Raw genomic sequence first — 21,486 nt, forward strand, 5'->3', positions numbered from 1 at the left:
CATGTATCAAATTATGGAGGGGGAAAGTGTCAAACCCTTCTCGCAGCTACAGAGTGAGTTTTCGCTGCCAAACTCAGAATGGTATCATTATAGACAGATTAATCATGCAATCAAGTCCCAAGGAATTAAAAAATGTATGATAAGTGGAATCAGATCTAGTTATGGAATATATTTGTCAGGAGGGAACAACTAGGGGAGTAATTTCGAACACGTATAGGGACTTGATGCATACCTATTTACTGGAGTTTCCAATAAGATCTAAAAGTAAATGGGAAGAAGAGATTGGTCTAATAAGGGACGACATTTGGGAAAACATACTGGAATACATACCTATACTCTCAATGAGCGAACCTGCAAGATTGTCTCATATTTATGGAATCCACAGAGTCTATAGATCTCTGCTAATTATGCATAAAATGGGACTAAGGGGCGACTCAAAATGCCCAAGATGTGGGGGAGGGGAGGCGGGCATATTCCACATGATGCGGGAATGACCTAGACTATTAAGGTTTTGGTCTGGGGTCCTTGCTGCAATTGATGAAACGTATAGTTGCGAAGTCCCAGGAGACCCTATAACATGCTTGCTGGGTTATGTAGAAGAAATATTAGCTGACAAAAATATAAAAATAGCTATTGCTAGAATACTTTATTGTGCTAGGAAAGATATAGCGAGAAACTGGATTGGGGCTGATCCTCACTCCGAGGAAGAATTTTTTAGACAAATAGAATTCACCATACAAATGGAAAGAAGAATATATGGGAAAAGAGGAAAGCAGAAAACATTTGAAAAAGTATGGGAACCTTGGATACAATACAAAGGAATCTAAGAATACAGAGTGCAAACATGAATAAGGAAGTATAAACGGACATTTCAGGAATACACCTTTGGGTTTTGTCTTTTTTATCATAACGGTCTAATAGGAGAGTTCTTTAGTGGCATGGGACTTCATTATATTTCACTTTACCTTTCAATATAATACAACATAAGGGAAGGGTTGCTGTCGGAAAAGGGTGTGGGGGGGGAAGGGATTATAAAGGGGTTTGTGTTTCCTATTTACATTACCTTTTTGTTTAAAAAATGCGATGCTTTTGAAATTATTGTATATTTGAAATATGTTCAATAAAAACCTATTTGATTTAAAAAAAGGATGAGGTTGCTTTATTATTTTTCTTTTATTGCAGGAGATCGTTGGCTTCAGCTGGAATGGGCGTGATGGTAAGTATGGTTTAATTTAGAACATTAAAAAATTAAGTGTTTATTTCAATTAAAGGACTTTTTTTCTGGGTGTTGTGTTTTTTTTAAATACTTTACTAGAAATTCATGGCGGTCATGTCTAATATTGGCGTGACCGCATGAATTTCGGGCTTAGGGCCAGCTGATCATACCAAGCTGGCCCTAACCCCTTTATTACCCAGTGAGCCACCGCACCAGGGCCCTGGATGAGTTGGGTACAGCGCCAGAAGATGGCGCTTCTATGAACGCGCCATTTTCTGGGGTGGCTGCGGACTGCAATTTGCAGCGGGGGGGCCCAGAAAGCTTGGGCCTCCCTGCGCTGCGGATTCCAGCCCCCAGCTGCCTAGTTGTACCTGGCTGGACACAAAAATAGGGCGAAGCCCCACGTATTTTTTTTTTTTTTAAATTATTTTATGAAATAATTATAAAAAAAGGGCTTCCCTATATTGTTGTGTCCGGCCAGGTAAAAATAGGCAGCTGGTGGTTGGGGGCAGTCCGTTCCTACCTGCTGCATACAAAAATAGGGCGAAGCCCCACGTCAATTTCATGAAATAATAAAAAAAAAAATTGACGTGGGGCTTCGCCCTATTTTTGTGTCCAGCCAGGTACAGCAGGCAGGAACGGGCTGCCCCCAACCACCAGCTGCCTATGGATGCGCCATTTCTGGGGCGGCTGACGGCTGGTGTTTCTAGCCTGGGAGGGGGCCAATATTCATGGCACCCTTCCTGGGCTATTAATATCAGCCCCCAGCTGTCTGCCTAGCCTTTGTTAGCTATTAAAATAGGGGGGACCCCACGTCATTTTTTTGGGGGTCCCCCATTTTAATAGCTAGTAAAGGCTAGGTATTCAGCTGGGGGCTGATATTAGTAGCCTGGGAAGCTCCGTGTGTATTACCCCCTTCCCAGGCTTCAAACATCTGCCCCAACCGTCTGCTTAACCTCCACTAGAGACTTTATTTTAACACTAAATGACAAGTACAGTAATCAACACTATCACTGTACTTCTTATATATGTGACTGACATGTTTCTATCTATCTAATCTATGTGTGATGCTCTATTCTTTCTGTTCTAAATTGTCGGGTACCGATGCTGAATTGCCGGCCGGCTTTTTTAAAGAGAGTGTCTTCTGAGCAGTTTGTCAGCTTTTGGACACCTTTGAAGGTGTTTTCTATGTATGTTTATTTGCCTGCCATTGGTTTTAACGGTGCTCGACAGTGTTCGACGAACAGTTCCACAAACATCCCGGTGTTCGACGAACCGAACCCGAACACTAGGGGGGTGGCTCAACACTAATTAATACATAGGAATCTAGGGGTCTGATATTTCCTATGTAACATAGGATACCGGACTGCTGCTGAATGTCCAAGACGTAAAATGGATGATGCGGGCCTATTACATACGCTATGGGAATGCCGGGAGTTAGGTAAATACTGGAAAGGAGTTCTGTCTATTATACAGAGGGTATATAAAATAGATATTCAACCAGACCCAAAAAATGCCTATTAGGTATATTAGAAGATGATATGAAATTTGACCTAATTTCAAAAGGGATTTCACATATTTTATTTCAAGCTAGGAAACATATTGCATCCAAATGGATTAACCCCTCACCTCCAGAAATGAGTGAACTCAAAAATAGGATAAATAATATTATCAGATTAGAAAAAGTGTTATGTAAAAAATTAAATTCAATGAATACATTTGAGAAAATATGGGGCTTTTGGTTGGATACACCTGGAATGCCATCAAGGGGGTTATTGTTGGAGAGACAATGACTTATGGGGGAAGGTGGTATTGGCGAGGTCTAATGTTTCATTGTAATGTGTATTGGAATTCCTTAACATGTGACATTGGTAATATAGCACACCTATATGTGTATAGGATTATAATGTTTATTACAATATTATGGTTATATAAGAAATTTCAAGAATGTGGAATGTTAATTGTAAGATATAGTAACTGCAAGTTATCAGATGGTAATAGGCAAGCTGAAAGGATATACAGGAGAGATGCATGTATGTCATCCTTATGGTACAGTGCCTACAAGTAGTATTCAACCCCCTGCAGATTTAGCTGGTTGACACATGCGGAATTAACTTGGCATTGTGACATTTGTACTGTAGATCAGCCTGGAAGTGGGAAATGCACTGCAGCAACTTTTGTTTTTGTTTTTTGTTTGTTTTTAAAACGTTAAAAGTTAATTCAGAGTGTCATTTATTATTCAACCCCTCAAACCACAAGAATTCTGTTTGGTCCCCCTAAAGTATTAAGAAGTAGTTCAGGCACCAAGAATAATGAGCTTCACATGTGTGGATTAAAGATCTCTTTTGCCAGCCTTTTCTGACTATTTAAGACCCTCCCCAAACTTGTGAACAGCACTCAGACATGGTCAACATGGGAAAGACAAAGGAGCATTCCAAGGCCATCAAAGACAAAATCGTGGAGGGTCACAAGGCTGGCAAGGGGTACAAAACCCTTTCCAAGGAGTTGGGCCTACCTGTTTCCACTGTTGGGAGCATCATCCGTAAGTGGAAGGCTTATGGAACTACTGTTAGCCTTCCACGGCCTGGACAGCCTTTGGAAGTGTCCTCCCGTGCCGAGGCCAGGCTTGTCCGAAGAGTCAAGGCTAACCCAAAGACAACAAGGAAGGAGCTCCGGGAAGATGTCATGGCAGTGGGGACATTGGTTTCAGTCAATACCATAAGTAACGTACTCCACCGCAATGGTCTCCGTTCCAGACGAGCCCGTAAGGTACCTTTACTTTCAAAGCGTCATGTCAAGGCTCGTCTACAGTTTGCTCATGATCGTTTGGAGGACTCTGAGACAGACTGGTTCAAGGTTCTATGGTCTGATGAGACCAAGATCGAGATCTTTGGTGCCAACCACACACGTGACGTTTGGAGACTGGATGGCACTGCATACGACCCCAAGAATACCATCCCTACAGTCAAGCATGGTGGTGGCAGCATCATGCTGTGGGGCTGTTTCTCTGCCAAGGGGCCTGGCCATCTGGTCCGCATCCATGGGAAGATGGATAGCATGGCCTACCTGAAGATTTTGGCCAAGAACCTCCGCTCCTCCATCAAGGATCTTAAGATGGGTCGTAATTTCATCTTCCAACAAGACAACGACCCAAAGCACACAGCCAAGAAAACCAAGGCCTGGTTCAAGAGGGAAAAAGTTAAGGTGTTGGAGTGGCCTAGTCAGTCTCCTGACCTTAACCCAATTGAAAACTTGTGGAAGGAGCTCAAGAATAAAGTCCACATGAGACACCCAAAGAACCTAGATAACTTGGAGAAGATCTGCATGGAGGAGTGGGCCAAGATAACTCCACAGACCTGTGCCGGCCTGATCAGGTCTTATAAAAGACGATTATTAGCTGTAATTGCAAACAAGGGTTATTCCACAAAATATTAAACATAGGGGTTGAATAATAATTGACCCACACTTTTATGTTTAAAATTTAATAAAATTCAGCTGAGCAACATAACTTTTTGGTTTGTAAGATTTATGCTTCTGTTCATAAAACCTACTCTCGTTTGCAGTTTGAAGGCTCTAACTTATTTGCATCTTATCAAACCAGCTAATTCTGCAGGGGGTTGAATACTACTTGTAGGCACTGTATGTTATTTTATTATTGTATGTACTGGTTTCTTGATTTGTCAAAAAGAAACCAATGAAAAAAATCTCAAATTTATTGAATTGAAAAAAAAAGAATAGGAAAAAGGCTTCTACTCTGTGTGGGTTCTCTGGTGCTTAACCAAAGTTGATTTATAGTTAAAACATTTCCCACATTCTGAACATGAAAAAGGCTTCTCCCCTGTGTGAGTTCTGTGATGGTTGATAAGATTTGATTGCTGTATAAAACATTTCCCACATTCTGAACATGAAAAAGGCTTCTCCCCTGTGTGAGTTCTCTGGTGTTTAACAAGATGTGATTTATGGTTAAAACATTTCCCACATTCTGAACATGAAAAAGGCTTCTCCCCTGTGTGAATTCTCTGGTGATTAATCAAACCTGATCTCTGGTTAAAACATTTCCCACATTCTGAGCATGAAAAAGGCTTATCCCCTGTGTGACTTCTCTGGTGTAGGATAAGATGCGATTTCTGTTTAAAACATTTCCCACATTCTGAACATGAAAAAGGCTTCTCCCCTGTGTGAGTTCTCTGGTGTTTAACAAGATGTGATTTCTGGTTAAAACATTTCCCACATTCTGAACATGAAAAAGGCTTCACCCCTGTGTGAATTCTCTGGTGATTAATCAAATCTGATCTCTGGTTAAAACATTTCCCACATTCTGAACAGGAAAAAGGCTTCTCCCCTGTGTGGGTTCTCTGGTGGTTATTAAGATGTGCTTTCTGGTTGAAACATAACCCACATTCTGAACATGAAAAAGGCTTCTCTCCTGTGTGGGTTCTCTGGTGGATATTAAGACGTGCTTTCCGGTTGAAACATTTCCCACATTCTGAACATGAAAAAGGCTTCTCCCCTGTGTGAGTTCTCTGGTGTATATTAAAATCTGATTTCTGGTTAAAACATCTCCCACATATGGAACAAGAAAATCTATTGTCCGCTGTGTGTAATTTTTGATGTTTAAGAATAGACTTTGAGAGGGTAAAAATATTTCCATATTCTGAACCTGAAAATGTCTTCTTTGCTTTAGGAGCAGTTCGTTTTTTAATGCTTATTTTGTCACTTTGATTTTCCTTAGTAGTCGGTAATGAATCAGAAGACAGGACCTGTTTCATAGGATCAGATGATTGATGTCTGCTGTGAAGGGATGAGGGTATATCTGGAGTAATGGCATTCACTTCAATTGTATCCTGTGGGATCTCAAGATCATCAGATTTAAAAATCTCCTGTCCCTCTGATCTTCTGGCACAATCATCTGCCAAGAAAAAAAAAACAATTATTAATTTTGAATAAAATATCCTTGAAATTTATATTTTTGAACATTTCTACTTAAAATGTCTAAACAAACAGATCACTGGGCTACATGCTAATCCAGGGAAATGAAGAAATATATGCTCAAGTTTAAAAATCTATTTTATGAGACACAAATCTAAAAAATAGAGGATTAAAAATATTTTAAATATTCCTCTATTTTTTAGATTTGTGTTTGTTTAGATTGATTAAGAAGTGGTATGCAATCTTTATTTATTTTTCTATGGGATTCTTGTGTTAATTGTGCTTAAAATGTCTGTAGAAATGGGAAGTTATTGACAGAATGACAGTTCACAGTCTAATAGAAAACCTCATAGGATTAACCAGTAGAGCGTGGTGTCCAACTGTTCATTCTGCCTCCAAAATATGGAATAAGCAGCCATCAAACAATGTTATGTAGGGAAAAATGATACAAATAAAAACTTCTACTCATCCCACAAAAAACAAGCCCCCACTCAGGTCCATCATCTGTCAATGGAAAAACAGAGGTTCCCACATTATTAGTGGCTCAAAGGCTCTTGATAATCAGCATGGCTTCCATAATCCAATCCAGCAATATCTGCTTTTCCGAAGTCAGATCTCCCCCTCGCTTCTGAGCCTTGCAGTGCGCCCAAAACACATTTAGCATCTATGTATTTGGCATTACTATAGTGAGAAGAGCCCACTTAATTTAAGGTGTGTGTCTCCTGGAGCACAATCTGGGCACTATGTGTTGGATAATAAAATGGCCAATCTGTAATTTTTACTCCCCAACATCCAGGACTAATTTTCGGAAAGTGCCTGTGTAGTCAAAATAGTCACTACTCCTATAGATTAATTCACTGAGAGTTGTAATTTCCAAAATGAAGTCACTTTATGGGGAATTCTACTGCCCTGGTTTTCTGACATTTTGTCATATTAGGGCTTCTGCAAATGGTGGGTCCCATCTCCTCTGGGATCTGATCCTGTGAATCTGTTTCTGTCACCAGGAGCCGCCTTATTCATTCTGCAGGCAGCGCTGGTAATGGGAGTAATTAAAGTATGGGGCTCGGGGACTCTTGGCAATCTAAACTATAGTAAGGGACAATATTTTCTGTCAGATTAGTTTCAAGAAGAAATATTAGACGTTCAAAGAGAACTTTTTATAATAGTGCAGAGATGAGGCGTCTTAAATTTAGATCTCGGGCATTTGGAAGAGGTAATGGAGACCTTTTTGAAAGACTACCAAGGAGTTACAGAGTCACATAAATGAGGAAAGCCAATCCCACTACAATGAAACTATCATAGAGAATGAACCTGTAAAAAAAAAGAAAGAATATAAAACATGTAACATCCCCAACAACAACGTATGTATGAAGGGAGAAATCCAACACTAAACTGGAGTGGCACTTATTTATGGTGGACCATTGGAGCTACTATAAATCCTGACCAGAAGAGTAGAGAAAGTATTAGCGCCCCCATTTCAGGAGAGATTGTGCAGTAATCTGAATTTCTTAGGATGAAAACATAATGGAATTTATGACGTGGAGTGAATCCATGAAACCAGGGCTGGAGCCAACACATCTCCTGCAGGCGTGAATAAATGTATATTACAGCCATCAGCCACGCACAGCTTAGAGATATATCATGGCACAGGTGTAATGTTTTATGTAGTTTATCACAATCCTGTTTGAAGTTAGTCGGTTTTAAAATAAATTGAACAGTCAGGATAAAGGGAAACTCTGCTGTTATTGTACAGAAATTCACACTTGTCCCTCACTGCAAATTTAATGTCGATCATAAAAGTGAAGTTTGGCCAGAAAGACTGGACCTGGTCTTGTAGGGACCATATGAGGACATTCAGCGGCACAGAAAGGAGAGATATCAGGGTTCTAGGAAGCCAACAGCATCATTACCCTCCGCTTTCTCTTACAGGACCATCATAATATTTTTCTTCAAGTGATTTTCTAACTTGTCAGCACATTCTACGTACGCTGTCATTAGGCTTTGTAGTTTACAGATCTGGGCAAGTAATGGTCAGCATCATCTAATCTCAGGGGGCAGGTGGATCCTCCGGGTTGTAAATTCTATAGAAAAGGGCTTTCATAATTTCCCAAAGTAATCTGAACATTTTCAGACGGAGGAGAATGTTGTGGTCTAGAGGCAAAATGGTGCTCACAAAATTGTGATACAGCCGGACTACACCACTGATAAAGCAGCCACAGCCAGTGACTGAGAAGAATCTGTGACTTCTGTGCATTTAGTGGTTACTACTCACCTGGGTAGTCATATGTAGGAATCTCCTCTTTACACCGCTCATCACCCCTCACATATGTCTCTGTAGTATTAATATGGGTCAGATCTTCACCCTGAAACAAATATTATAAAAGTCAAAGACAGATGGAGAAGTCACATCTATGATCAGCTCTAATCCTGCCATCTCCACCGTTCTCATTACACAAATATAAAACATAATAATGGTGGATAAAACAAGACTGAATACAAGACCTTCACAGCAGTCTACATATCATAGGGGAGATCTCATGACACCTTCTCTTCATCTACCTGATGATCCTGAGGAACATTGGGATCTTCTTGTTTACAGTCCTGTGGAAGAAGAGGACGGAGACATCTCTCTGGTGTTGTCTTCTTACTGGATAGATCTGGAGGAAACACATACAGGGTCTGAATTCATTCTTTACATATAGACAATTATAGGCCATGTGTATTTAGTCCTGTCTATTACCTGGTGATGTGAGGGGCTGGGGAACTTCCATCATGAAGTCCCTGTACAGATCTTTGTGTCCTTCTAAATACTCCCACTCCTCCATGGAAAAATAGACGGCGACATCCTGACACCTTATAGGAACCTGACACATACAATGATACCATCATCCCCTCGATCCCTCCATAGCGTTACTGTATAATGTCCCAGCATTCCCAGCAGTGTCACCTCTCCAGTCAGCAGCTCAATCATCTTGTAGGTGAGTTCTAGGATCTTCTGGTCACTGATGTCCTCATGTATCAGGGGGTGAGGTGGAGGTCCCGTGATTAATCTCTGGTTATGGAGAGACACATTAATAAATCTCACTACAGACATTTCCAGAGTCCTCACCTCTCCAGTTCTGTCCATCTGTTATTCCCATAGATAAGAATGATGTAATGTGACGTCATCAGAATCTCTCACCTCTCCAGTAAGCCGGAAGAGGATCTCTAGGGTGAGGTGTAATATCCTCTCCGCCATCTTGTCTCTATCCATATCCATCTTTGATGAGTAAATCAGGAAAATGTTCATATATAGAAGATCTTCACTGAGAGGATCCGATATTGTAGAGACCTGAATGAGAAGAAGATAAGTTGATGGAACATCATAAAAATCCTGTGTAATAATACAACTATTGGAGATAATGAGAGGAAACATATAAGGAGATTTATTATTTCACATCATTTAGTTTTTTACTTTACATCTAGTAATAAAACCTTTATATTTTAGGCCACAGACAACAAGCAGTTTCTTCCTCGGAGTCGGCAGCTGAAGGCTAAGTGCCCACGTTGCGGAACTGAAGCATATTTTTTACGCTTCTCCCAGGCGGGAAAATCGCATGCGGATTTTACATGCGGTTTTCCCGCCAGGTAGAAGCGTTTGTGAGGCGTCTTTGCATGCATTTCCGCATGCGGGTTATCAAGCACTTCTCCAAGTGATTTAAGCATCACTTGGAAAAGTGCTTGACAACTTGTTCACACTATATAAATCCATGCAACCGGCATGGATTTATATAGTGTGACCAAGTAATAGTTAAAAAAAAAAGAATCAGAATGGTAAAAAATAAAAAAAATAAAGTTTATACTCACTTTCCGATGCATTCTCTGCCCCGTCCGGAGTCTTGAGCGGCTCATGCTGTTGTGTGCAGGACCTGCGGTGACGTCATTGAGTCATGTGATGGGTCACATGACTCAATGACGTGGCAGGTCCTTCACACAACAGCGCGACGGCGGGAAAACACCGGGAAGACATCAGAAGATAAGTATAAACTTTATTTTTTCTTTTTTTTACAGGTTCTTTGGTACCCAGGTCTGGATGAGAGTCTCCTCTCATCCAGACTTGGGTACCATCCGCACATTGATTCCGCTGCGCTTCCGCAAAATTAACGAACATGCTGCGGATTTTTGACCGCAGCATATACGCTGCGGAAAAATCCGCAGCATGGGCATTGACATTGCGGAATGCCATTGGGGACCATGGGGTGCGGATATACATGCGTTTTACAAGCGGTTACGCTGCGGAAATTCCGCAGCATATACGCCTGTAATACGCAACGTGGGCACGCAGCCGAATACGTTTCTCATAGACTCATCTTCCATAAAGCTAATTCTCGTCGCATTTTCTGACACTGGAATGGAGAATAACCTCGGCATTCAATGGTTCAATTTTTTTAATGCAGTCCAAAAACAAAAGTTAGCGTTTAGGTCGATCTGACCTTCATCAGTAACTGTTGGAAATAGCACAAAGAACAAAACAATAAATAGAAGAATAATAATAAATAATAAAATTAAAAAAGCATATACAAATGGATCATTGCGCAATAACATGATAATATCTCTTGTTTAACCTGAACAATAAACATGCTGTCAAACAGTGCATAATATTTCATCAAACCCCATTAATACGGATACAACATCATAGTATAGAGCAAGTATATATAAAAATTGAAGCGAGCTGACACCTACTAGACTGCTGGATGGTATTCAAAGGTAGGAATTCAAAAGTGTGGAGATATAGTGACACTGGTTGCTTGGGTCTGCAGAAAAGAGCAGAGAGTGGCAGACTCACAGTTATCAGCTGAGAAGGACTGTGGAGGCAGAGATACACAGAATAGAGCTGGACGTAGCATACCTGTGACCTCTAGTACCTGGTTATAAGTTGGTACTGCACGTAGTGGCTTAGAGGAACGCGGTGTCCACCGCTAGTTCCTGGTACTGTGCGCGTTTTCAGGGGTAGGATGGTTTCTAAAGGTGGGGGGCGGGAATAGTGAGGGCGGCTGACCAATCGCGGCCAATCCCGCAGTGCTGTGTAGTGTGAACTCCGGAAGTGACACGCTGCTCCCAGGAAGCTGTGCGTTCCACAGGCCGGTGTAAACGCGTTCCAGTGAGCTGGAAGTTTGAGTGCCAGGGAGAGAGAAAGTGCGTTACACCAATATAGAGCCCCCAATGGGCATGAGCCACAGCCTTTGTTGGAGTTGAGAAGGATCCAGGAGAGGGGCCAAGAGTGTCCAGAGAGGAATAATCTGCAATAAAGGAGACAATATTTGAGTAGGATATGGAGATCAAAACATGTATATTATTGACCTATTCAAATTGAAGACCACATTTAAAAACGTAAAATACATTTCAACATGGGGTCACATAAGATCCCTGGATGACAAGTTTCTCTATACCAATTGTTCATTGAGAACCAAACTCCAAACATAAAAAAACCTTATATAAAAAGCCAGTAGGTCACAGTCCCTATTAAGGTCTTTCGGCTCTAAGGACTGTAATTCATGAATCCAGAAGGCTTCTCTACGTTTGAGAAGGCTCACTTGGTCGCCCCCTCCGACGTGGTGTCAAAACTTGTTCCAATACCTGGTATTTGAATTGAGAAATACTATGTCCTGCCGTGCTAAAGTGTTGGGGAATGGGTAACATTAGGTTTTTGCACAGAATTGTGGACTTGTGCTTTGAATCCATTTTGGGATTCTGGAAGAACCGTTGTTTAGGACATTGGTGCGCTGTGCCCAAATCGGCACATACCAGAGAGTCTCTAATATTGGTTGCTCTCTTAAAACACGGTAGGAAGGGGGTTGTTGGAACGCAGGGATCGTGGGATAGCTGGTTTGTAAGATGTTCTAGTGTTTCCTAATGGTTTTATGTAAGATGTAGGCGAAGGGGTGGAACGTGTGAACGAAGGGGATTCTGTCCTTAGTGTTTGGACGATCAGTTCTGGAATTCGACGCCTGGGGATGCAAGAAGTTAGGTGGATAGCCTCGTTCAATGAATTTGGTCATCATTTCTTGTAACCTCTGATTGCGGATAGTGTCACTGGACACTATCTGTTTGACCCTCTGAAATTGTGATGTAGGTATAGATTTCTTCAACGACCTTGGATGATTGTTAGAAAAGTGTAATAGGCCATTGCGATCGGTGGGCTTGGAATAGAGGTCAGTTGTTAGGTGGCCCTGTGTATCCTTGATCCTTGGAAACTAACACTGCTTGAATCATATGTCATGGTGAAGCTCAAATCTGGCTATGCGGAGTTAAGTGTGGAGAAAAACCTCTAAGGATTCTAAGGGACCCTCTCATATGCAAAAGATGTCATCTATGAAACGTTCCCAGAGAATGGAATGTTCTTGAAAAAGCGGATTAGAGTAGACTACCTGATTCTCGAAAGATGACATGAAGCAATTTGCATATGGGGGGGGCCACATTGGTACCCATCACGGTGCTTTTCACCGAAAAGCCTTAATAGGGACTATGACCTACTGCCTTTCTATAAGGTTTTTTTATATTTGGAGTTTGGTTCTCATTGGACAATTGGTATAAAGAAACTTGTCACCCAGGGATCTTATGTGACCCTATGTTGAAATGTATTTTACGCTTGGAAATGTGGTCTTCAATTTGAATAGGTCAATAATATACATGTTTTGATCTCCATATCCTACTCATATATTGTCTCCTTTATTGAAGATTATTCCTCTCTGGCACATTCTTGTCCCCTCTCCTGGATCCTTCACCACTCCATCAAAGGCTCTGGCTCATGCCCATGGGGTCTTATGCTCTATACTGGTGGAACGCACGTTCTCTCTCCCTCAAACTTCCGGCTCACTGAAACGCATTTACACTGGCCTGTTGAACGCACAGCTTCCTGGGAGCAGTGAGTCACTTCCGGTGACGTCACACGTGCACTTCCGGAGTTCACACTACACAGCCCTGTGGGATTGGCGGCGATTGGTCAGCCGCCCTCACTATTCCCGCCCCCCGCCTTTAGATACCATCCTGCCCCTAACAACGCACACAGCACCACCAGGAACTAGCGGTGGACACCGCATTCCTCTAAGCCACTACGTGCAGCACCGCTTTACAGTGGGTATGGAAAGTATTCAGACCCCTTTAAATTTTTCACTCTTTGTTTCATTGCAGCCATTTGGTAAATTCTAAAAAGTTCATTTTTTTTCTCATTAATATACACTTTGCACCCCTTCTTGACTGAAAAAAACAAATGTAGATTTTTTTTAAAATTTATTAACAAAGAAAAACTGAAATATCACATGGTCATAAGTATTCAGACCCTTTGCACAGACAATCATATTTAAGTCACATGCTGTCCATTTCCTTGTGATCTTCCTTGAGATGGTTCTACTCCTTCATTGGAGTCCAACTGTGTTTAATTGAACTGATAGGACTTGATTTGGAAAGGCACACACCTGTCTATATAAGACCTCACAGATCACAGTGCATGTCAGACCAAATGAGAATCATGAGCTCAAAAGGAACTGTCCAAGGAGCTCAGAGACAGAATTGTGGCAAGGCACAGATCCGGCCAAGGTTACAAAAGAATTTCTGCATTACTCAAGGTTTACAGTGGCCTCCATAATCATTAAATGGAAGAAGTTTGGGACCATCAGAAGTCTTCCTAGACCTGGCCGTTCAGCCAAACTGAGCAATCGCTGGAGAAGAGCCTTGGTGAGAGAGGTAAAGAATAACCCCAAAATCACTGTGGCTGAGCTCCAGAGATGCAGTAGGGAGATGGGAGAAATTTCCACAAAGTCAACTATCACTGCAGCTCTCCACCAGTCGGGCCTTTATGGCAGAGTGGCCCAACGGAAGCCTCTCCTCAGTGCAAGACATATGAAAGCCCGCATAGAGTTTGCTCTAAAACACATGAAGTTCTCCCAAACTATGAGAAATAAGATACTCTGGTCTGATGAGATGAAGATAGAACTTTCTGGTGATAATTCTAAGCGGTATGTGTGGAGAAAACTAGGCACTGCTCATCACCTGCCCAATACAATCCCAACAGTGAAACATGGTGGTGACAGCATCATGCTATGGGGGTGTTTATCAGCTGCAGGGACAGGACGACTGGTTGCAATTGAAAGAAACATGAATGCGGCCAAGTACAGAGATATCCTGGATGAAAACCTCTTCCAGAGTGCTCTGGACCTCAGACTTGGCCGAAGGTTCACCTTCCAACAAGACAATGACCCTAAGCACACAGCTAAAATAACAAAGGAGTGGCTTCATAACAACTCTATGACCATTCTTGACTGGCCCAGCCAGAGCCCTGACCTAAACCCAATTGAGCATCTCTGGAGAGACCTGAAAATGGCTGTCCACCCATGTTCACCATCCAACCTGACGGAACTGGAGAGGATCTGCAAGGAAGAATTGCAGAGGATCCCCAAATCCAGGTGTCAAAAACTTGTTGCATCAATCCCAAGAAGACTCATGGCTGTACTAGCTCAAAAGGGTGCTTCTACTCAATACTGAGCAAAGGGTCTGAATACTTATGACCATGTGATATTTCAGTTTTTCTTTAATAAATTTGCAAAGCGTTCTACATTTCTGTTTTTTTTCAGTCAAGATGGGGTGCAGAGTGTACTTTAATGAGAAAAAAAAAATTAACTTTTTAGAATTTATTAAATGGTTGCAATGAAACAAAGGGTGAGAAAAATTTAAAGGGGTCTGAATACTTTCCGTACTCACTGTATATAGAATGGAGTCTGTCTACAATAATGTACTGCGCTTGCGCTACTTCTCATGAGCTAGAGGTCCGATAATGTCCATCCCCTAGTGTGCATGTCCGGAAGTGACGCGCTTTACACTGAAAAGCCAGATAAACTGATTCCTACCGTGCCAGTAGTACCCGGGACTGCGTATGCCCGTAGTTGTGTTACACGCCGGAGCACATCTAGGATCATTCTGAGACTGCGAATGTCCATAAGTATGAGTTGCACGCTGAAGCGCATAATGAATTTGGATTGCATTCCAATATAGAAAAGTCCTGTCTCTGAGATTAGCTTCATGGGAGATTATACACAAGTATTGCACATCCTCCCATCATGCAATAGTCATGTAGATCTACTTTGTCACTACAAAAAATATGGGATGATGGCCCACAGTATATTCCTAAATGGTCAAATTTGACCCCTATTGCATAATTAGAGATAAACAAGGATCACCACACTTGTTAGTTACTACACTGCATGCAGAATTATTAGGCAAGTTGTATTTTCGAGGATTATTTTTATTATTGATCAACAACTATGTTCTCAATCAACCCAAAAGACTTATAAATATCCAAGCTTAATATTTTTGGAAGTTGGAGTGGGTTTTTTTTAGATTTGGCTATCTTAGGAGGATATTTGTTTGTGCAGTTAACTATTACTGTGCAGAATTATTAGGCAACTTAATAAAAACCAAATATAATCCCATCTCACTTGTTTATTTTCACCAGGGAAACCAATATCAGTGCACAAAATTTAGAAATAAACATTTCTGACATGCAAAAACAAAACCCCCAAAAATTAGTGATCAATATAGCCACCTTTCTTTATGATGACACTCAACAGCCTTCCATCCATAGATTCTGTCAGTTGCTTGATCTGTTTTCAATCAACATTGCGTGCAGCAGCCACCACAGCCTCCCAGACACTGTTCCGAGAGGTGTACTGTTTTCCCTCCCTGTAGATCTCACATTTTATGATGGACCACAGGTTCTCTATGGGGTTCAGATCAGGTGAACAAGGGGGCCATGTCATTATTTTTTCTTCTTTTAGACCTTTACTGGCCAGCCACGCTGTGGAGTAGTTGGATGCATGTGATGGAGCATTGTCCTGCATGAAAATCATGTTTTTCTTGAACGATACCGACTTCTTCCTGTACCACTGCTTGAAGAAGTTGTCTTCCAGAAACTGGCAGTAGGTCTGGGAGTTGAGCTTCACTCCATCCTCAACCTGAAAAGGTCCCACAAGTTCATCTTTGATGATACCAGCCCATACCATTACCCCACCTACACCTTGCTGGGGTCTGAGTCGGAGTGGAGCTCTCTGCCCTTTACTGATCCAGCCTCTGGCCCATCCATTTGGCCCATCAAGAGTCACTCTCATTTCATCAGTTCATAAAACCTTTGAAAAATCAGTCTTAAGATATTTCTTGGCCCATTCTTGACGTTTTATCTTATGTTTCTTGTTCAAAGGTGGTCGTTTTTCAGCCTTCCTTACCTTGGCCATGTCCCTTAGTATCGAATACCTTGAGCTTTTCGATACTCCAGTAACGTTGCAGCTCTGAAATATGGCAAAACTGGTGGCGAATGGCATCTTGGCAGCTTCACGCTTGATTTTCCTCAATTCATGGGCAGTTATTTTGCGCCTTTCTTGGCCAACACGCTTCTTGGGACCCTGTTGGCTATTTGCCATGAAACGCTTGATTGTTCGTTGATCACGCTTCAAACGTTTGGAAATTTCAAGACTGCTGCATCCCTCTGCAAGACATCTCACAATTTTGGACTTTTCAGAGCCCGTCAAATCTCTCTTCTGACCCATTTTGCCAAAAGAAAGGAAGTTGCCTAATAATTAAGCACACCTTATATAGGGTGTTGATGTCATTAGTCAACACCCCTCCTCATTACAGAGATGCACATCACCAGATTTACTTAATTGGTAGTTGTCTCTCAAGCCTATGCAGCTTGGAGTAGGACAACATGTATAAAAAGTATCATGTGATCAAAATACTCATTTGCCTAATAATTCTGCACACAGTGTAAATAGTATATATGGGATATAACTGATAAGAAATAATTCTGATATAGAAGCTCAGATCTCTTCATGAAGTAAAACAATATGTGAACCCTATTTACAGGGAACAATGAATGAACAATGAGAGTAGCAATGAATAGAGTATAAAATCCAAAAATGTAACCCAAAATGGGGTTGTATTCACACAAACAAGCATAGGAAATTTGCTCATTCAGTCCCTTAGGGTCTAGTGAATCCAATCTGGAAATCCACTCACTTTCCTTTTTGAGGATACATCTATTGTGATCACCTCCTCTCACATTGGGTTTAACCACCTCAATAATACAAAAGGAGATGTCTCCGGCTTCACCTCGATGTACACTGTTCATGTGCCTCGCTAATGGGGTGTCGTGACCATGGCATATATCGCCCAGATGCTACCCCACCTTACTCCTAGATTCCCTCTTGACCTTGCCTACATAATCTAGGGGCAGGTGCATGTGGCCATATATACAAGTCCCGAGGTTTTACAGTTGGAATAATCCCTCTGAACAATGGTTTTACCAGTGGAGGAACAAGATTTATATGTCTCATCCAATTACAGAAAAAACATTCTCCACATCTGAAGAAACCAAAGATTCTTCTATCTAGCCATGTCCCCTTGGTTTTTTATAGACACTATGCACTAAATGGTCCCTAATTGACTGACCAATTCTGAAAGTTATTGTGGGAGTAGATCCCACAGCACCCTCAGGTCCGGGTCGGCCACAAGTACATCCTAGTGTTTTCTGAGGATATTAAAGATACGGTTACTCAGTTCCTATTACCAGTGTTATCCCATCTTTTTCTTGGTCTCTTGGTTAGGTATGGAGGAATGTTTGTCTCTCCTGTTTTTCTGTAAACGATCGTGCGGAATCCAAAATGTACTGTGGGTACCTTTTTCCCTGAATCTGGTGTTCATGTCTATTGTCTGTATATTAAAATCTGTGACATTAGAACAGTTCCTTCTCAACTGTAAAAATTGGCCATTGGGTATTGCCTTTTTCAGTGGGATGGGGTGGTGGCTATCCCATTTCAATAGTTTATTAGTGTTAGTAGGTTTATGGTAGTTGAGTGTCCCTAGGGTCCCATCCCGTTATTTCTAGATTAGTACATCCAAGAAAGGCAACTGGTAATAATTAAACTCAGATGTAAATCTAAGGCCATCGCTATTGGTGTAGAGCTCCCTGAAAAATTAAAAAAAAATTGTTCACTCGTCCCCGACCAGATGATAAAAATGTGGTCAATATATCTATACTGTACCCAAATATATGGATGCCACCACTTATGATCATCCCTGAATATTGTGGTTTCCTCCCACCAGCCCAGGAAGAGGTTATCATACGAGGGGACACAGGGGCTCCACATCGCACTACCCCTGAGCTGGTGGAAGTATTTCCTGTCAAAAAGAAAGAAGTTATGAGTAAGGCTATGTGCCCACGATGCAGAAATGAAGCAGAAAATTTCTGCAGCATTTCTGCATCTCCCTGGCAGAAAAAACGCATGCAGATTGTGCATGCGTTTTTCCTGCAGAATACATGCGGATTCACATGCGTTAACGCATGTGTTTCCGCATGCGGACTGACAAGCACTTTCCAGGCGATAGCATCACTGGGAAAGTGCTTGACAACTAGGTCACACTGTATAAATCCATGCAAAAGGCATGGATTTATACAGTGTGACTGTAAAAATAAAAAAAATAAAGCTATACTCACCCCCGATGCCCCGGCGTGTGCTGTCGCGCTCGTCCTGGCTTCTTCCAGGTTGCCGGCACATCGCGAGACAGTCTGCGGTCACATGACCGTGACGTCATCTCAGGTCCTGGAAGGAGAAGCGCTGCCGGCAAGCAGAGAGAAGCCGCCGGACAGGTGAATATAAACTTTATTTTTTATTTTATTCTTTTTTTACAGGTACAATGGTACCCAGGTCTGGATGAGAGTCTTCTATCCTCCAGACCTGGGTACCATCCGCACATAGAGACGCATAGAATTCGCTTGTAGAAATGTACAGACATGGATTCTATGCGTCTCAATGCAAGTCAATGGCGGCGCTTCCGCAAAATTAATGAACATGCTGCGGATTTATTTGCGCTGCAGAAACGCTGCGGAAAAATCAGCAGCATGTGCATTGACATTGCGGAATGCCACTGGGGACCATGGGGTGCGGATTACCATGCGTTTTTGATGCGTTTCCGCTGCGGAAATTCCGCAGCATAAACGCATGAAAAACGCATCGTGTGCACGCAGCCTAAGAGTGAATTTTAGAAGATCTTCCATGAAGACATTAGGTCTGCTACACTCTATTGATCTTGATTTCAAGAAACGTCTTACTCCTCTAATACCATCCTCATGCGGTATATTACTGTACAAAGCCTCAATATCTAGTAAGGCCTGCTCCCCTACATGTATGTATACATGCTCGAGGGTCTACATGGAGGGGAGCAGGCAGAGGGAAAACCATTTTCCAGAGGAATCATTCCAAGTGCAGGACCTCAGTCGGTACTGAGGGAACATTACACTGTGTGGGGGCATCATGCATAAAGAATAAGGGACATAATGGGGGCATTACACTGTGTGGGGGCATCATACATACTGCATAAGGGGTATAATAGGGGCATTACACTGTGTGGGGGCATCATACATACTGCATAAGGGACATAATGGGGGCATTACACTGTGTGGGGGCATCATACATACTGCATAAGGGGTAATATAGGGGCATTACACTGTGTGGGGGCATCATACATACTGCATAGGGAGCATAATGGGGGCATTACACTGTGTGGGGGCATCATACCTACTGCATAAGGGGCATAATGGGGGCATTACACTGTGTAAGGGCATCATGCATACTGCATAAGGGACATAATGGGGGTATTACACTGTGTGGGGGCATCATACATACTGCATAAGGGGTGTAATAGGGGCATTACACTGTGTTTGGGCATCATATATCCTGCATAAGGGGCATAATAGGGGCATTACACTGTGTGGGGGGCATCATACATCCTGCATAAGGGGCATAATGGGGGCATTACACTGTGTGGGGCATCATACATCCTGCATAAGGGGCATAATGGGGGCATTACACTGTGTGGGGGCATCACACATCCTGCATAAGGGGCATTACACTGTGTGGGGGCATCATACATACTGCATAAGGGACATAATGGGGGCATTACACTGTGTGGGGCCATCATACATCCTGCATAAGGGGCATAATGGGGGCATTACACTGTGTGGGGGCATCATACATACTGCATAAGGGACATAATGGGGGCATTACACTGTGTGGGGGCATCATACATCCTGCATAAGGGGCATCATACATCCTGCATAAGGGACATAATGGGGGCATTACACTGTGGGGGGCATCATACATCCTGCATAAGGGGCATAATAGGGGCATTACACTGTGGGGGCATCATACATCCTGCATAAGGGGCATAATGGGGGCATTACACTGTGGGGGGCATCATATATCCTGCATAAGGGGCATTACACTGTGGGGGGCATCATATATCCTGCATAAGGGGCATAATGGGGGCATTACACTGTGGGGGCATCATACATCTTGCATAAGGGGCATAATGGGGGCATTACACTGTGTGGGGCAGCATACATCCTGCATAAGGGGCATTACACTGTGGGGGCATCATACATACTGCATAAGGGGCATAATGGGGGCATTACACTGTGTGGGGCATCATACATACTGTATAAGGGGCATAATGGGGGCATTACACTGTGGGGGCATCATACACCCTGTATAAGGGGCATAATGGGGGCATTACACTGTGGGGGCATCATACATACTGCATAAGGGGCATAATGGGGGCATTACACTGTGGGGGCATCATACATCCTGTATAAGGGGCATAATGGGGGCATTACACTGTGGGGGCATCATACATCCTGTATAAGGGGCATAATGGGGGCATTACACTGTGTGGGGGGCATCATACATCCGGCATAAGGGGCATAATGGGGGCATTACACTCTGTGGGGGCATCATACATCCTGTATAAGGGGCATAATGGGGGCATTACACTGTGTGGGGGCATCATACATCCTGTATAAGGGGCATAATGGGGGCATTACACTGTGTGGGGGCATCATACATACTGTATAAGGGGCATAATGCGGGCATTACACTGTGGGGGGGGCATCATACATCCTGCATAAGGGGCATAATGGGGGCATTACACTGTGGGGGGCGGCATCATACATCCTGCATAAGGGGCATAATGGGGGCATTACACTGTGGGGGGCATCATACATCCTGTATAAGGGGCATAATGGGGGCATTACACTGTGTGGGGCAGCATACATCCTGCATAAGGGGCATTACACTGTGGGGGCATCATACATACTGCATAAGGGGCATAATGGGGGCATTACACTGTGTGGGGCATCATACATCCTGTATAAGGGGCATAATGGGGGCATTACACTGTGGGGGCATCATACATCCTGTATAAGGGGCATAATGGGGGCATCATACATACTGCATAAGGGGCATAATGGGGGCATTACA

The 21,486-nt window shown here is 42.6% G+C and overlaps 3 protein-coding genes across 7 annotated transcripts in view; all 3 read right to left on the minus strand.

Annotated features, from left to right (window-relative positions):
- LOC141198608 (uncharacterized) overlaps positions 1-21,486 on the minus strand; it is a 540,563-nt gene that overhangs the window by 299,622 nt on the left and 219,455 nt on the right. The gene's annotated exons all lie outside the window — the stretch shown is intronic.
- Positions 1-21,486, minus strand: part of LOC141198618 (uncharacterized) — a 216,215-nt gene that overhangs the window by 194,098 nt on the left and 631 nt on the right. The window lies entirely within an intron of this gene.
- Positions 3,392-11,300, minus strand: LOC141198621 (uncharacterized). 2 transcript variants are annotated; one of them, XM_073663058.1, is made up of 8 exons: positions 11,034-11,300; positions 10,868-10,938; positions 9,327-9,476; positions 9,093-9,197; positions 8,886-9,009; positions 8,705-8,802; positions 8,418-8,508; positions 3,392-6,125 (listed from the first exon to the last, which is right to left on the minus strand). In XM_073663058.1, the coding sequence occupies exons 3-8, from the start codon at positions 9,432-9,434 to the stop codon at positions 4,966-4,968; spliced, it is 1,686 nt and encodes a 561-aa protein (XP_073519159.1). In that variant the 5' UTR covers positions 9,435-9,476; positions 10,868-10,938; positions 11,034-11,300; the 3' UTR covers positions 3,392-4,965. The 2 variants fall into 2 exon arrangements, with proteins under 2 accessions (XP_073519159.1, XP_073519160.1); XM_073663059.1 differs by having other exon boundaries at positions 10,868-11,300.

Source organism: Phyllobates terribilis, unplaced genomic scaffold (assembly GCF_046119375.1).
Source record: "Phyllobates terribilis strain yellow unplaced genomic scaffold, ASM4611937v1 Scaffold_98__1_contigs__length_5973952, whole genome shotgun sequence".
NCBI lineage: Eukaryota > Metazoa > Chordata > Amphibia > Anura > Dendrobatidae > Phyllobates > Phyllobates terribilis.

What these genes read in the sequence shown, in the direction of transcription:
- LOC141198621 (XM_073663058.1), bottom strand. Translation starts at nt 9,434, where the DNA reads ATGAACATTTTCCTGATTTACTCATCAAAGATGGATATGGATAGAGAC. An exon ending in TCTTCCGGCTTACTGGAGAG is followed by an intron (nt 9,198 to 9,326) that starts GTGAGAGATTCT and finishes CTCCATAACCAG; the next exon opens with AGATTAATCACGGGACCTCC. An exon ending in TTGAGCTGCTGACTGGAGAG is followed by an intron (nt 9,010 to 9,092) that starts GTGACACTGCTG and finishes TGTATGTGTCAG; the next exon opens with GTTCCTATAAGGTGTCAGGA.